The sequence below is a fragment of the Alligator sinensis genome, unplaced genomic scaffold (assembly GCF_000455745.1).
Source record: "Alligator sinensis unplaced genomic scaffold, ASM45574v1 scaffold766_1, whole genome shotgun sequence".
Lineage (NCBI taxonomy): Eukaryota > Metazoa > Chordata > Crocodylia > Alligatoridae > Alligator > Alligator sinensis.
The window spans coordinates 455,937-473,632 of record NW_005842390.1 but is presented as its reverse complement, the minus strand read 5'-3'; the positions used below and the strand labels follow the sequence as shown (position 1 = coordinate 473,632).

Below are 17,696 nucleotides of genomic sequence, written 5' to 3'. Positions count from 1 at the left end.
GGGGTGTTTGCTGCTGTCTCACTTACATGTCTCCAACCCTTGGTACTGCTGTGGGGCATGGGTTCAGGAAGTGGTTACTCCCTCTCACAAAGGGCTTTCCAGCTGTCACCACTGTATCAGGGCTCTCTCAGGCAGTTGCCTATTGCCAAGCTCCTGAACAGGAAGGCAAGACAACCCCAAAATTGAAATGTCAGAGCTCTCAGGAAGTTGTTGTCTGAATGGCGGGTACTTTCTCTCCCCATGGACAGAGCCATGGGCAGATCTACAGTTTTTGAAAAGGGACGTGCAGCTGGTGAGGTGCATCGTCACATTTAAAGCCACACATTTTTCTCCAGCTAAAAATAAACTAGAAGCTTTACTAATATGCTAGGGGCCTAGGACTGTATTAAAACTGAAGCAAAAACACAACTTGATTGGAATGAGTTGAAAGCAGTCTGCAGGACTGCGAAATAGGACCTTTGTTACCAGGAGCAGCTAATAGCAGAATTGGAGAGAAAAGGATAGCCTGATTGGTGGAACATCAAGACCATTAAAAAGAGAAGGTTGTTAACACCTTGGGCGAGTTGGAAGCGATCAGGTAGATTATAATGAGCCATGGAGTCAATTGACTCCATCAGCACTGTCTGACCAAATGCTTCTGACACTGCCAGGCAGCTGTTTTAAATCTGGGTGGAGCAGAAATCAAGGGGGTGCACCACTCATGCCCCTGGATCTGCCCCTGGACAGAGCTTCTGGGTTCTGCTCCATCTTGTTCCAAACCTATCCTCTTGGTCCTGTGTTATGGGCTCGCTCCTCGGTGTGGCAGTGTCTGTTTCATACACACACTTCGCTTTTGCTCATGGGGAAGAAAAGGGTGTTTGGTTGGGAGAGCCACCCTGCTGCAGGTCTGCTGGGGAGAAATGCGCACAGGGTTAAATCACCACTTCTGGAAAGGCAGCTTTGGTGTTCCTGTTGGCTGACCGCAGCCCCTGGCTGGCATTCAAGAAGGGCTACTGTTCCCCTTTCTCACTCTTGCCCTTGGTCTGTGCCATTGGGAAACCCTCTCTCTCCAGCTCCCTGTCCCTGCCGTGCTCAGTGGCGGCTCTCTAGGGGATAAGTGCTTGTTGCCATTTGCTGACTTCAAATGAGAAGGCTCTTTTTTTGCATGGTCATTCTGCCTATTTGTGCCATGTGACACCTGCCTCCTTTCCAGCCATAAGCTGGGCTTTCCCCAATAGGCCTGGCCCGGTCTGCTCCCCCAGTGCAGAGAAGGAGATGGGCTTTATAAATCGCCTTAAGGCAGTCTTTTGGCTGGGTTGCTTCCACCTTGGTGCTCCTTTCCCCATGGTGTTGGCTGTTCTGTACAGGCAGCAGTGCTACACAGGCCAAGTGCATGCACAGGCAAGGGATGGGATCAGCCCTTGGGCCTTGGGCTTTGTGGAACCAGAACTAGAGCAGCAGGCATCTGCCCACAGCCAAAACGCTGAGGCTGCTGCCAGCTGCGAGCATGAGGGAACCCCAAACCGATCCCAGGCTGATTCTGCTACGCATATGCTGATCTGGACTGGGAGCAGGCTTGGTCAGAGCACTGGTGTGTGATAGCAGAAGTAGGGCATTGCAACTTGGCAGGCCTGTAACTATGGTGGGGAGGAAGCCCTGCCGTCTTAGTGTCATAGTACTTGGGGTCGGAAGGGACCTAAACAGATCATCAGATCCGATGCCCTGCCCCAGGCAGGAGCAGGTGTCGGGGTCATATCACCCCAGCCAAATATCTGTCCAGCCTCCTCTTGAAGACCCCCAAGTTAGGAGAGAGCACCACGGCCCTTGGGAGCCCATTCCAGAGCCTGGCAGCCCTAACTGTAAAGTACTGTCTCCTGATGTCCAGCCTGAACCTTCTCTCTAACAATTTGTGGCTGTTGAGGAACAACAAATCTTGATGAATTTTGGAGCAGGTGCCAACAGCCTAATCCCTTTTTCATAGCTAATAATCCTTAGAGCTGTAAGCTGCACTCCCTTCAGCAATATGTATGAGGTCCGGGTTAATACGTGTGCCCCTCGCAGCCCGTGGGGGAATGTGTGGACCCCTGAAAGAGCCCAGGAGTCCCAGCCTCTTCCCAGAGCATTCCCCACTCGTTGGACAGGTCCTGGCCCCACATTACTCCCCTCCCAGCCCCCACCCCCAAAGTTTTAATCCTCCCTCTGGCTGGGCTGCTCTCTGGAGGTGAGACTGGGCTATGGCTTATGCACTGGAGTGCATGGGGGAGCCCTGGGACCTCCCAGGCCTGCTCCCGTCTCCAAGGAGGCCTGAGAGCTGGCAAGCTTGAGAACATTAGGCGTCTCCCTGCCTTCACTGTGGCTGCGGGGCTGCAGAGGTCCCCTTTGCTCAGGAGGGCTGGGGTCTGTTCTAGAAGTTATGACTGCGAGCCTTTGCTGCCCTCCTGTCTCCCCCTCCAGCCTTGCTGCCTCTGGCTTTCCTGTGCCTCATCCCTCCCTCAGTGCAGTGGGCTGTTTGCCCCCCTTTCTCCCTGCTGCTCTGTGCTATCGGCTGTGTTTGTACACGGGAGCTGCCCTTTGAGGCGTCCTGGCCCTGATGGCCTCTGGTGCTGGCTGCTGCTTCCCTCCTGTTTCTTTCTTTTCTCATCCTCGCATCCCTGCTCCCCAGCCAGCCAGGATCCTGAACAAGCCCTGCATTGTTTCCCCTTGGCCACGGCTCAGGACAAACCAGCACAGAAAGAGCCACGTGAAAGCAGCTCCCCCTCCCTCAGCCCTTGTCCTGCATTCAAGACACAGCAGCCTGTGGAGCCGTCTGTGCCCTCACCCCCTCTCTCAGGAGCCATGTGCTGGGCCATGGCATGGGGGCAGGGACTGTGTGGTCCAGCAGGCCCTCTCAGGAGCCTAGAGGTAGATGTGCCCTTTACTACTTTCCTTGCACCCCTAGCTTGTGCTGGGGCTGTTCTTGCCAGGGAATGGGGGCACTGTAGGTGGGGGCTCAGAGCAGGCTGTACAGGGTCCACACACCCTGCTCTACTGTCTGGAGGCTGAGATGGGACCACACCAGAGAGATCGTGCTGGGCCAGGCTTCTCACCTGGGCACCTGCCCCTTCTTTCACCTCTTCAGGCAGTTAGCATGGGCTCATCACCCCCTTCCCTTCCTGTTCCTGTCCCACACGTGCATTCCTGGAGCAGCAGTGGTTCTCATTCTCCCTGCTCCCACTCTTGGTGTGTCGGGCTGATGATGGTATCCGGGATGCCAGGGTTGCCCCAGCCTGTAGGGACATGTGGCATGGAGGGTGGGTATCCTAGGGAGACACGGGCGAGCGCGGCTGCTCCCGGGACCTGTTCTGTTTGCCGAGGGGGCAGTGGGGGGTCCCAGTCTTTACTTTCTCTAAACAAAGACTGGGGCTTTTCTCTCCATAGCAACGGGTCCAATGAAAACGGTGGGTGTCATTCCCTGTACAAAGCCCTCACTGAGCTGCTTGCGTTTCAGCCGTCCCTTAGCAACCGCCTCCTGCTCCCTGTGGCATTTCGTGGTCCTGGGGGTGGAAGCCAAAGAGCAAGAACAAGGGGCTTTAACATCCCCAAGCAAACAGGGCCAGGAATCCAGGACTGATGCTGGGGGAGCAGAACAGCCGTAGCCAAGCGTGCGCTTGGCCAGCGCCACGGCCCTGCATCTGCCGATGCTGCTGCCCATGCACTGATCCTGGTGTGATTTCCCCAGGAAGCACCTGCTATGACACTTCGTCTGCTGTGTTTCCTGGTTCACAAGCTGAGCTTCCTGACGGCTGAGATGCCCTCGTTGGCCCGGTGTGAGTGGCCTGAGAGCAGCATCTGCACTAGTGGGCTGGAGCTGGGAAACAGGGTCTGAAACTGGACCAAAGAACTGGACGTGCAGCCACCTAATGGTCCAGGCCCTGCATTGCTTGCATCAGCACAGCTCCAGCTTTGTTGACCTCTGCTCAGGCTGGACTGGAAAGCTCCCTTGGGTCTTCAGGCACCGGAGGCTGCTGAATTTGCCCAGCACCCCCTGCAGAGAGGAAAGGCAGGGTGTGCCCTGGAGCACTCCATTACAGTGCCCTAGGGCGGCCCTGACAGTGACTGGCATGAGCACTAGTTAGATCCACCTGGATTGGTGAGGGGTTTGCATTCTTCTGCAATGAGGGCCTGGTCCTCTTCCTTGGATCACTTGAAAGTATTTTAATACATTGTGTGCTGTGCTTGGAGTGGCAAGATATTGGCAGTGCCCTTATCCCCTGATTTACCCTGAACATTGTGCTTGAGCTGAGTGTAAGGGTCATTCTCAAAAGTTTTTAAGAACAGGTTAGACAGGCCTTTGGTTGATTTAGTTAGGGATGATTCTGCTTCAAGCAGGGGATTGGATGAGACATGACCTCCTGAGGACCCTGCCAGCTGCAACCTCCTCTGGACTGGATGTCTTTTGGGTGGGCTGAATTTTGACCCTCCTGGTTTGGATCATTTAGGCATAGCCTCCCTCCTGCTATGTCATTGTTTCCACCCTCTTGTTGTGTTGGAAGTGAAGAGTAGGCTTGGGAGCATGAAATACACCCGCTGGTTTGATGAACTTTTCACTACTTCCAGTCTGAGTTGGGGCCCAAAAATACACCCTTGTGTTCTTTCCTGGGGGGAGCTGCTCTGGGTAGGAGCCAGAGGGTGTCAGGACCTGGAGTGAGGGAACAGTGACTCTGCCACTTCCCCCAGCCAGGCTGGGTTGGGACTGATGAACACAACAGCAGTCACCTTGCCTGTCATTGCAGATGCCCAGGGGGAGCTGGGCCTGATGAGGGGAAAGCCTCCTGCAGTGGGTTTGGGGCTGCACTGGCTCCAGGGGGGTCACACAGCTTGAGCTGAGCAGCACCCTGTTGGCACCCCCAGCCAAGGTGGATCAGATGGGTTGGTTTGAACTTAAAGCAGGAACAAATTCCTTGTGAAATGCTTGACTCAGTGCCCTGGGCTGGCACTGCTGACCCATGGCCAACCCCTGCCCCCTCAGGAGAGGCTGCCCGGTGTGCAAAATGTGGCTCTAAGCACGTCCACATGGGACTCTCGGCAGCTGCCTGCTCTTCCCTTCTGAACAAGAGCCTTCGGAGCCACGGGAGGCTGCATGCAGCAGAGAGGGCTCTTTGTGCTGGGGCCAGGGAAGGGCTTCTCCAGCACAGGGCACAGAGCCTTCCCCCTGCTTACCCTGCCAAAGCCCACAGTCTGAGGCCAGGCCCTGCAGGACTCCAGCCATCCTACTGCTGCACAGCAGGGGCTGGCGGGGGGGACGGGGCATCTTACAGGCAGTCCGTTTGCCCTGGTTGCATTTGTTTGCCCCATCAACTGCTGTAGCACTCCCTGAGCTGTCAAGATATCCAAGAGGGAGGGAAACAGCCCAATCACGAGCAAACCCAGGGCCAGCACGCATGGGAGGGGGGAGGCTTCAGAGGGTTAAGGGGCTCTTGTGAGGATGTGACTGCTGCAATTGGGAGCATCTGTCCTGAGCTAAATGAGCTGACTACATCGGATGTATGGGACTCTCCACACAAAAGACCTGCTGGGCTACGGCTATGGAATATGTTAGGGGTGGTGTCAGTGGAAGGCACCTTGCACTCCAGGAGTCTCCATCTGGGAGAACAGCCCCTGCAGTGTAACTTGGAGCAAGTTTTAGGCACCCAACAAGCCCCAGGTTGTGAGAGCAGAGAGGTGACTTTGGTTCCTTCCACTCCTCTCTCGATGTCCTACCATCAACCCAGGCCCTGGCCAGCAGTCTCCATTTGATTTAATCTGCAGTTATGTGGGTTGATGATGCATCTAAATGGCCAACCCAGCCAGTCATGTACACTATTAGCCTGTGCTCTGGACCTCCAGACTTCTCACGGCAATGCAAAAAGTCTGGGTGCTGACACCTCCAAAGTCACCGCCCCCCTGCCTGGAGTGGAGAGGAGCACTGTGGAAGACAGCAGGGCTCTCAGTCCAAATCAGCTGGCCTAGCACTGACAGGGAGACCATGATGTGCCTCCAGAAGAGCCCAGCTTACTCCCCAGGGCACTGCAGGGAAGAATTTGCCTTGAGGGAGAGCTTGGTTCTGTCTAGGTTATATTGATTTATTGAGGAAGAGGGGACTCTGATGGGGAGTGCTTACATCACACAGGAGTACTGTCACTGAGGCCTCCTCCCACTGGGGAGGAAGGAGGGCAGCAAGAACCCGGGACAGGTCAGACAGGTTAATATTTGCTACATCCTCTAAGAGATGCCATGGAAACTCCTAGTCCTTGATGTGCTGCAGCTGGGACCGCTCCAAAACGCTTCACTGAAGATGCCTCCATGCCCAGAAGTGCAACCCCACCAACCTCACAAGCTAGCAAGGCAGGGCTGGAAGATGCTCAAGTCCTTGGTGACCTTCCAGCAGAAGCAAGAGAGCTGCCCATGAAGCCACATCCATTGGAAACAGCACTTCCATCTCCCTGGCTTGGTCCGAGCTTTCAAACATGAAAAGGCAGCCCCTGCTTCCTCTCTGCTGCTTGGTGCATGTTCACATACTGAGACTAAGGTAAAAACAACATTTGGTCTTGGGTTAAGGCAATGGAACAATCTCTACTGCTTCCCCTGGGGCTGGCTGAGCTTAGCAAGGCGTGCCAATGGCCGTGATTGGCGGGGGTGACTCCCGGGGTTTGTCGAAGAACATGGAGGAGGACATCTCTGTTTTGAGCTTGCTGTCAGAGCTACCATCACTGGAGGATGTGTCCTGGCTGCACTCCTCGCAACAGCAGCAGCAGCAATCCATGAAGGCCTGGCCCAGCGGCTTGCAGAGGCAGAGGAGCAGGACGGGTGTCACGGAGCACTTGAAGAACAGGAAGAACTGATTGATGAGGCTCAGCAGGTCCAGGGTCTGCTTGGACATGTCTGGGGACATGTAGGCTACCACGATGTTGCAGACGTTCTCAGGGATGGTGCAGAGGCTGTAGATCACCGTCAGCCCGATGACGGTACAGTTGAGCTGGCTCTCGCACTGGCTGTGCTTGGTCCCGCGGCACTCAGCTTTCTTTTCATTGCTGCTGATCCTTCTGGTCACCAGCTGGCAGCTCACAGTGAAGAGGATGGGCAAGCAGAAATAGCAGCCGAAGTACCACCACATCCTGGCATTTTGGTAAGTGAGGACCAAGGAGTAGACAGACTCAGGCAGGTCCGATGAAGGCTTCATGGTGCAGTACTCGGTCACCACCCCAGACACTGGTGATGTGTCCTGAGTCAGCTGCCAGAGGAGGATTTCTGGTGTGGACAGGGTCATGGAGCCCACCCAGATGACTGCCAGCTTGGCGATGATGGAGTGGCACTGCTCAATGGGCCTCGTCTTGGCCTGAGGACTGGTAGCTGCATGGAACCTGTCGATGCCCAAGGCACAGAGGCTGAAGGTGGTGACTCCAAGGGAAGATACCTGGGGACAGGGAAAGCAGGTGGAAGTAAATGGAAAAAGGGGGGCCAGCTTTACCAAGACACATTGGGGAGTTGTATTGGCACAGACAAGCATTTGTAAACCAAACTCCCGGCTGTGCAAAGAGACCACATCATAGCATAGAACTGGCCGAGAGTCTAAGGGGGGCCACAGCTGAGGGCTTTGTGTCCCAAATGTGACCCCTCTTCTCATGATCAATCACTTCCAGAGTGGCTTTAAAACAGCCGCTCCGGTTACCCCCCACTCCAGTTACCCCAGCCACCTGTGCTGTGCAGCAGCAGGAAGCTCGGGCTGGAGGAAGCCAGGGAGGTGAAATGGACCTTGGTACACGAGTATTTTGAGCAACCGTGCAGTGCCCATGCCCAAGAGATGGCTGCATCTGCAGGCAGTTCAGAGAAGTGCAGGAGTGCTCCGCTGCACTCTGTGGAGTCTTGCAGCCAGGAGGCAACTACTGTTGCTCCCATTTTGCCAAGCAGTAAACTGAAGCAGAGAGGCAAAGTGACTTGCCTTGAGGTCCCACATGAAGCAGGTGCAGTCCCGGCCCAAGGGCCTCTATCTTTCTTACTCTCTAGCCTACATCTGGGTAGCAAGATTGTCCCATGGCCCTTCCCTCCCATTTAGAACTGAGTGTGCTTCCCTTTGCTCTGTGGAGCATGGGCAGCTGGCTTTAAGTGCCTCCGCCACAGTGCAGGGGCTGAAAACAAGGAGTGCTGGCCACACGTGAGCAGCCACGTGCCTCCCAACCCCCGCAGATTCCTCCCTGAGCCTCTGCTCGAGATAGTACCCCCCTTCTGTGCCTCCCTAGCACCGGGCCATCCGCTCCCCCAGTGCCAAAGCTGAAGCTGAAGGCACAGTTGTCCCAGATCAGCCCCTGGTGATTTCCGCTGCATTGAGAAGTGCAGGAAAAACAGCCCTGTGTGCCAAAGGGACGAGGACAAAGTCGGTGGGAGAAAATGCCAAGTTCTGCAAGGGCTAGAGACAGGGAGGAGCAAACATAAACAGCAGCAGCCCCTACTTAGTCCTGTGCCAGGCTTTATGGATGTTTCCACAGCAAAGCCCCCCCTACATGTAGCCAACACTGGATGGCAGTTCACCCATACACGCATGTGCATTCACACTTGCATACATGTACACACATGTGAATCCACATAGACATGTATGCATGGATGCACACATGCAGCTCAAATATCCTGTGGGTTTTAAAAGCTGTCTCCATTTTGCTGCCCAGCCTCCCTGAGGGGAGTTTCCGGCACTCAGAGAATAGCTGGATTTGCTCCATCACTTTGATATTCAATGAACTCTTGGCCTTTACACTGAGAGACCGCTCCCCCACTTCCCTGCGGCATTGCCCCTGCGAGTGTCCTGCCTAGCACAGGTTGCAGCCCCAGAGCTCAGCGCGCATGGACACAGCAGGGGCCAAGAAAGCAAAGGTTAGCAGCAAGGTGCATGCACCCCTTCCCATCTCCCTGCTCTGCTCTGGGGCATCCCTGGGAACACTCAGCATGGCCTTGAACTACTGGTAGGGTTTGTTTTACAAGGGGAATCTGCCACTGAAAAGCCACTCGACCCCTGGGCTTCCCCGAACACACAGGGCCACTGTGTGCACTCTTTTGCTGTTCCCTGCCACTGCCACCCAGCATGAGCCACTGGGCAGCCCATGGGAAGTCCCTAGGGATCCTGCCCAGGCTGTTCAGAGCACTACATGATGCACCCCACTCCCAGCAAGGCTGTGACACCTATGTCCACTGCTGCCTGCAGGTGCCACAGCATGCCTGGCTCTGTCCCAGGCTGTGCCATTGCTGGCAGAGACCATAACCCTTTGTCACCCACCATCCAGGGAGTCCATGGTAGATCTGGGAGTTGAACCAAGGTCTCCAGTGTCCCTGCTCAGTGCAGCCTGTGCTTCTGCTCCCTGCCCACAGCTCCTATTCCAGAGACCAGCTCCACTCCCAGGAACCCTTCATGAGCAAACAGAGCAATCCTCAGCAGGTTGCATCTTCAGGAGTGGCCATGTCTGTGCTCATCTGCATTAGTTATGCTAATGCCCCTGTAGATAGATTCAGTGACAGTCATGAACTGGGACCAGGGTGACCTTTCCTGGTACTCATCAGCAGTCAAACCTGAGATCTGTTCAGATAAGACCTCAGCACCAGCTGGGCTGCAGACAGAACAGCACTCCTGACATGCAGGCTCGCCTTGCACACTGGGGCCTCGCTTAGCCACAGGGACAGGATTAAAGGGCCAGGAGTTTCCACTCAGCTGGGCTCTTTAGAGCTCCCCATGACACTTGCTTGGGCAAAACATCCGTAGGGCCCAGCGTGGGGGAAGAGTGGCTCCTAGGACACGTGCATTGAACACACCCAGACAAGCAACCTCTGGGGTGCTGTGGGGTGAGAGATGGCACAGAAGCTCGTCTCCGAATGCACCCCCTCCCAAATCCAGCCCACAGTGAAAACTCACCAGCCCTGGCAAGCTTTGGAGGCCATTTTACAGGGATAACCAACACGGTGCCTGTGATAACCAGGGATTGGACCAGTAATAAGGGCTCCCTGTTAGGCCTGCTTTCCTATTTTATCCCAAACCCAACAGCCATTGTACCTTTGAGATGACCTGTTCCCAAAATGGGCCAGAACTGGCCACATGCTTAATTACAGCCCCTTCCCCGACAGACTATCTGCACCCCTGGGAACTCCTCCGAAGTGCCCAATTCATCTGAGAATACCCTGGGAGCCAGCTGGTGCACAAGCCCCTCTCTTCAGGACAGACGCTGCCCTTGGCAGGGATGGGAGCTGAAGGCAAAGTTCGTGGTCCCAAGACTGGTTTGGTCCCTGCAGAGAGCGGGCCCATCCCAGAACGCCCCCCGGCCGCATACCGAGTGACGCTACCGAGCAGTATCAAGGCCCCATTGTCCCTGCACTTCCCCCATAGAGATTGCTGCTACAATGGCCTGAGCGAGAGCCATTGTACAGCTGAATCACTCGCAGCTGGTGGTACCACCTGGGCCATGCACACTCCTCCTGCCCGGAGTCCCCAGTTCTGGCAAGGACGGCGGAGCTGCTGGCAGCTCCGAGGATCTACGGCTCCAGCATGGATGTGACACACTCCACCAGAAACAGTGTGACCTTTTCCTTCCCTCGCCCCCCCCCCAGCCATCTCTGCTGTGGGGCCCAGGACCAGGTTTATCCCTGCACAGTCCAGAGGCCTCAAATGGGTCTTGCACAGGGTGAATTTAGGATCATATTCACTCTCACTTCCCTGGGCTTTTCCCCATTGCCTTGCAATACATCATTGTACTAGGCAGAAACTCCAGATACCCCCCAGACCTCATCAGGCACAGAGTCAACGTGGTTATCATTATTATTATTTTATTTGTGATATAGCAATAGCCCCTTGGAGCCCTGGCCTTATACCAGACCCCCTTGTGCCAGGTGCTGTACACATGGTGCCTCCCCAGAGTATTTGCCTTGGTGGTTCTCAATCTCTTTAGACTCAAGGCCCCCTTGGAAAATGCCTGCTCTTAGTTTTCACTTATTTTTTTGGCTAAAGAAAAATAATAATTTTAAATAATTTTAATAATAATAATTAAAAATAATTTTCTGTTGCAAAGAACTTAGAAAGCCCACGACAAATGAGGATGTTTTTGACACTGTGGATTACTATTTGAAACTGGGTTTATTTTGCGAATGATGTTTGCACACCTAACAATGCTAATGTGCGGCACCCTTGAAAGGACCTCAAGGCACCCCAGGGTGCCGTGGCACCCTGGGTGAGAATCACTGGTGTACACTCTAAGTGGACGTCAGCATTCGATAATGGCAGGGGAAAGGGTCCGGGTGGGATCAATGCTAATTTTTGGTCCTCGTTTACTATGCACTAATTGCATTGCCAGCAGGAAGGGGCATTGCATGGCTATGAGTGAAAGATGCTGACGCCCTTAACTTTCCTTTTCTGTCCAGGCTGATTATTGACGGGAGAGATTGCTTTTGAGGGGAAGAGAAACTGATAATCACAGACCCTTCCCACTACCAGCTGAACTTTTACTGAGCCTATGCTATACCTGTGGCTCTTCTGAGGCTTATCCATTCATCTGTCCCTCAATGCACTCCAGGATAATGCTAAGGAGCCTATCCTCATAGCATCAAAATGCTGGAGTCTACCATAGAGTGACAGGCATAGCATACAAATGCTTTTTAAGGCACCTTTGGAAGAGGCTGTGAAAGGAGGAGCTCAGAACAGCTGGTTTCATGGAAACCTCTGGGAGCACAAAGAGCTTTATAACCGATCATGGGAGCACCAGAAGCCATGGAGACCTCCTGCAGCAGGTCCAAAATCAACCCAGAGCCAGAATCTGGTGAAGCTCAGCAAAGCCCCACTAATTCCTATGGAGGTACACTGATTTACACCAGCTGGGATCTGACCTGCTGACCCCAATAGACTGTGTGAAACCCAGGCCCCCTGCCTTGCCTATATGAGGTGATGCCCCAAGTGCCCAACCCTCCACCTTAAACTTGTGTGATTGCAGCAAGGCTGGCAGGGGCTGGGGTGGGATGGCTTCTGAGGGAGGCAAATAACCTCCACTGGGTTTTCCTTGGCTCTAATTAACAGCCTTGCCATGGTAACAAGTTCCTCAGCCATAAGAAGGTTTCTCCATAGTAACCACCCAGCACAATGCCCTGTCTGCACCCCGTGTAGGCCAGAATGGAGAGTCGCCAGTCGCAGTTCAACTTGATTTGTTGGAAACAACCAGAGGCACGAGCTCCCCTGCCCAGCCCAGCGACAGCAAAGGCAGCCCCGGGGAGCAAGGGCAGCAACAGCCCCTGCCCTTGTAGACACCTTGGACTCAGGTGAATACTACTGACCAGAGGGGCTAGGGTCCCCCGAGACAATCCAGGCACCGTGCCAGCCTCCCCTCTCCACCTGAGCAGGGCCTGGCTGGCAGATGGACGCTCTGATGGTAGGGGATTGCTCCCAGTGCCGTAAGATGGAGAACGGGGAGCTGCCAGTTCTGGAAGCCAAAAAAGGGAGCAAAAGCTACAAGAGTGAGGGCTGCTGCTTTAGCCTCCACAAGACATAGGGTTAGTCACTACAGGCCCCAGGGAGTGCCAGCTCCTCAGGAGGACTCAAAGGGCAGCCAGCACATGAGCCCTGGCCTCTTAAGAGGACACGCAGCAGGTGCATTTCTGCATTCGGGTCTGTTCCCTTCCGTTTTCAGCGCTCTGGGGAGGTGAGCAGCGTTGCCAAAGCCCTTGGGCTGACACAGGATCAAAGGAGCCCGTTGCACAGCTGGTGTCAGCAGGGCTCCATGGGGCAGCACTGCCTGGGGTCTGGCTCAAACTGCTACGCAGAGACACTCTATCGCTTACCCGTCGTCAGATAAGAAGCCTCTGGCAAAACACAGCGTGGAACCCAGCTGCGTGCAGGCCCTGGCCGGTCCCCTCCCTGCCGAGCCATCCTGCCTTGCAGTACAGACAAATGCACCTGCAGTGCCAGCTAGCTGGGTTTGTTCTGGCCTGCCTGTCTGCCAACAGTAGTGGGCCTGCAGCTAAGAACTGGGTGGGTGGCATGGCCTACAGGTGAATGCTTCCATAGGGGCTCAGGCTGGCAGGGTTAGCTCAAGACCGCCCCGGCTCCACCTCTCCATCTCTGGCCCTTCACATTAGCACTTTCACAGGTGCAGCCCCTGAATGTAGGTGCCCACTGAGCCAGCTTGTGCTTGCTCTCTAGAGGGCAACTGGCAGGGGGAGGGGGCATGCAGCATCTCTGGAGATCAGCACATTTACCAGCATTTGCTGCCCATCTTGAGGAACTCAGGGTCTCTGCTGCATCTCATCATATAGGCAGAGTAGGATGGGAGTATGCAGTGAGGGAAATACCAGGGAAGGAACAAGGGAGGCTTTTTCTGTCCCTTTTCTGACCCTGTCTCCCCACAAACCCCATGCTAAGTACAGACCCCATCTTATACGTGGCATGTGGCACTCGAGAGGGGTCCATCCTCAGAGGGCAAATGGCAATGGGAGAGGTTAGTGTTTGGAGCGACGCGCTGCTGGCTAAAACAAATCTTCCCGAGCCCTGGGGTTTTCGTGGCACTTAGCCTTTGGACTAGGTCCCTGCAGTGCACAGGGAAACAGCCTACACTGTCTGATGGAGCCCCAGCTGGTCCCTTACCTCCATGAAGGGCACAATGCGGCAGGAGATATCCCCCAGGAGCCTCTTCTTGGTGAGCTCATTGAAGATGACCACCGGCAGGCAGAAGAAGAGGATGAGGAAGTCCCAGAATGCCAGGCTGGCCAGGATGGAGTTCCAGGCACTCTTCATGTAGTAGTTGTGCCAGACGATGCACATGACTGAGAGGTTCCCGATGATGCCCACTGCGAAGACGATGAGGGACAGGAACATCACGGCATAGGCACTGTATGAGTTTTCAGTCACCGGGTACAGAGGGTTCTGGATCTGCATCCGCTTGTCCGGTGTTGTGGTAAGGTTGCTCCGGGGGTCTGTGCCCTGTGGGTTGGTGTGGCTCCCTTCCTGGTGCTTGGATGGGTCTGTGCTGGAGGGCACCAGGGGCTTGGTTGGCCATAGGCTGCCAGGGTTGATGGGCCGGGGGAACTCCACCCGCACACCTGGCACATATTGTTGGACTGACTTGGAGTCCTCATCCTCCGTCCCTCGGCGCAGCCTTGTCCTTGTCAGCCTCTCCCCTGGTGCTGACGTGTCCTGCAGACCATCCTGTGGGTGTTGCACCTTCACCGGTGCCTCCAGCAGAAAGTTCAGCCCCAAACTGCTTCTGCTGGTCTCATCCTCCTGCCCTGGATGTGTGCTGCCTTCCCAGGTGAGCCCAGCATGCCCATGTGTGGCCTCCTCACCTGAAGTCCACTGCAGCATCAGCACATGCAGGAGGGTCCAGAGTAGAGGCATGACTCCTTGTGTGCGAGTGGGAGAGAGATCCACCACCTGGAGACAGCAGCCCCTGCCCGGCAAGGCAGCCCCACGCCAGGAGAGGATCTGGTGGAGCAGTGCGGGCGGCTGGGATGCAGGAAGGCTGCTGCCTGCCTCTCCCGGCTCCAGCCTCTGCTCTGGATTCTCTGCTGAGCTCTGGCCAAAATAAAAGCAGTTTCTGCAGCCAAGCTGCCCTAGTGGGAGCCCCAGGCCCTCTGGCGGCCGCAAGACAACTCACCAGAGCAGTGATCAGCAGGCTGGAGCTGACCTGCTCCAGAGAGAGGGGAGAGGGGAGCCAGTTCCTGTGGGCTCATGCAGGGGCTGGGCCTTGGTTGGGCATATGTGAGCCGTGCAGGGAATGCTGTATGGACCACAGGGCACCTCCCAAAGCTGCAAGCCCACAGGCCAAGCAGACACCCTGCTGCCTGTTACCACCACCCTGATTACAACCCAGCCACGGTGCAAATGCCACAAATAACAGGCAGGTAGAAATCCCCTAGAATCGCACCAAAGGCCAGTGCACATTTCCAGATGGCTGCGGCACCATGAGGTATCTTGGCAGTGCCCAGGGCTGGGCAGCTCTCCAGGAGGAGATTGCTATGCCCTAGCCAAGCCGAGAAGCAGGCTAGGATGGCACAGGAGGGAAACGCTGATTCACAGAAAGGGTAGGGACTGCACATGCCTAAGGTGCTGGCTCCCTGGGCTCCCTGCTCTCTGCTATTCCCTGCAAGTCCTGCCCTGGTCCATGTCACAGGGGTCTGAGTGCCTTCCAGCAAAGCATTACCCCGCTGTGTCTGGCTCACTTGCAATAGCTGTGGAGTCATGTTGGGTTGTGCACTATGGGAAGGCACTTGGAGGACGCCCAGTGCTCCCTGCTGTGCAGAGGAGCGGTCTGGGAATGGAGGGGGTTAATGTCATCACTACTGTCTGTCCCATCCCTGGGTCCTCTTCTGTGCCCCCAGCTGTCAGTTTGTCTTGCTTAATAGCATAATTGGGCTGGGGAGGAGAGGGGGAAACAAGCAAGGCACTATCCCCAGGCACTGACACAAAGGGGAACCCCCTCCCTCCGGGAGTCTTTGCTATGCATCTCCACATCCAGTACTATTTGTGGGGGGAGCAGGAGTCTGCAGCAGTAGCACCTGCCACCTAAGTGCTGAGAGTCAGGGCAAGTAAGACTCTGCTCCCCCTTCCTTCCCCCAGGCTCTCCAGTGGTGGATGGAAACCCCAAGCTGTTCTGCACAGGATGCTGAAGGAGCTTGCTACACCTCTGGTCTTGTCTGCCTGTTACGTCTATAACGTCTGCGGGATGGGACTGTCATTAGCTTCCCATTTGTGTGAGGCTCTGACCTGCTTGCCATTTAGGTGCTACCATGGTTTAAATGTTGTACAGCAGTAAGAAACAAAGCAGGCAATGCACTGGGCTGGGGCCCAGGAGACCTAGGTTCTGCTTCTGACTCTGCCACTGACCCACTGGCAAATCACTCGTGTCTGTTTCTGCTCTCACTTTGACCTGCTCTTCAGTTACATATTGGGGCGTGAGCTGCCTATTGCTAGACATTTATACAGCACCAAGCACCTTATTCTCAGGGGGTGTCTCTGGGTGCTGCTCTAATATAGATACTTAATAATCTCAACAACGTCAACTCAATCTGGAGCCTGAAGCTTTGCTGGACACTGGCTATTGTAACCCTAGCAGGAGCCAGTGGCTGCACTTGATCCAAGGAAAAGTGGACAGTTTGTTTCTGTGGGTTGTCCACGGTGGGTATGTACCGGGCATAAGGCACTCATTCTGTCCACATCATCTCCCTGCAGACCAGGCCAGGTCTGTGTGGGAAAGACAGGTGCCAGGGTGTGCACAAACCTCATCTGTTCTCATGGCCAGGTGACTTTCTGCAGCCTGTGCCCTACAACTATGGGACACACATAAAGGGCTACAGTGTCTGGGGGTCTCTAAGCAGAGAGAGGCAGCTAGTCATGTGAGTCTGAAGTCAGCATAGATTTGCACCTTAAGGACTAGCTAAGTCAGAGATGTATAGCACGTATTTCATGGGACTGAGCTCATAAAGCAGATTTGTCTGCCATGGCTGCTCAGACTGGGGCTTGTTCCCACAGAGGAGTGAGCAGAACAGTTCAACTGACCTTGCATCTGTGCATTACACACTTGCCACCCACATGGCTGCCATGTAGTTTCCTCGGACAGGCCCAGCTGAGCATAGTGACTGTCCCTGAAGGGTCTGGCTTTTAAGGAGTGATGGATCCAGTACTATCTATGTCCAGCTTAGCTCACCACTGCAATGTGGGGGATAAGGTCCCAGGATAAGCAGGCTACGTGGCTACTTCAGTGCTCCTGGGGAGAGCAAAGGCTGGCAACACTTCTCCAGGGCTGTCCATAACCGTTCATGGGGGTGGACCTCTGGTCCATTCCTTACTAAAAAAGGCATTGCAGGGTTCATGCCTTAGCAGTATTTTAACCAGCTGTGTATAGCTGACATACACATGAAGCCTGATTCAAAGTAGCACTGAAGAAGTACTTCATCTGCTGTCAGATCGCAGGTCATGTGCAAACAACCTTCCTGAAGAAACCAGGAACCACTTACAAACTATCTGAATACAAAAGCAGAGCGGAGGGCCTGGGGAAAGTTAGCAAAGCCCCCAGCGAGCCACTGGTCCAAGTATCGGTCCAAGCATCTGCTTTTGGTGGAAGTCAGTTGTCTAAGTACCGGCACAAACCTCGCCCCAGGGTCCTAGATGCAGCAGGAAGGCAGCCTAAATGTGTAGGCAGCTCTACAGATGCATGTAACCCAGGAAAGAGGTGGCCACTGGCCAAGACTTATCCCTCGAATGAACCAGGGCAATGGATCACTGTTCAAGGAAAAGTAGACAGTTAAATTAACAAAAGTTTCACGTGACATTTTCAAAATGTCTTCAATATTAATATTAGAAGCTACCTATTTTGTATAGGGCAAGGCTATTTCACTTCTGGTTTTTATTATAAGGCACTCGGAGCCTGTTTTGGGGAGGGTGGCATATACATCTAACAAGTGAATAAATAAATGTCTTTTGCTGAGAAACGTTAAAATGAGTCCGTTCAAAATTTCTAGGCTGAAACTTTTTTTTGACCATTAGTTCTCCCCAAAGACTGACATTCTGATTTGCTGGGGGTGGGGGAGGTTGGTCTTAATTTAAAGCAAAAACAAGATATGATATTTCTAGCAGAATAGAAATTCCAGTTCTTGACTGGGTCCTGTTCTGAACGTACAGAAACCCAAGGAAACAACTGAGGCGGCATAACAGGGCTTGCTGAAGCAAATGAAATGTCAGTCTTAAGGTA

The 17,696-nt window shown here is 54.4% G+C and overlaps 1 protein-coding gene across 1 annotated transcript; it reads right to left on the bottom strand.

Annotated features, from left to right (window-relative positions):
• Positions 1 to 4,275: 4,275 nt before the first annotated feature.
• On the bottom strand, positions 4,276 to 17,137 carry GPR37L1 (G protein-coupled receptor 37 like 1). The gene is made up of 2 exons (XM_006029636.3): positions 13,595 to 17,137; positions 4,276 to 7,411 (listed from the first exon to the last, which is right to left on the bottom strand). Exons 1-2 carry the CDS (start codon positions 14,342 to 14,344, stop codon positions 6,599 to 6,601), a joined length of 1,563 nt encoding a protein of 520 aa, XP_006029698.1. The 5' UTR covers positions 14,345 to 17,137; the 3' UTR covers positions 4,276 to 6,598.
• Between the last annotated feature and the right edge of the window lie 559 nt (positions 17,138 to 17,696).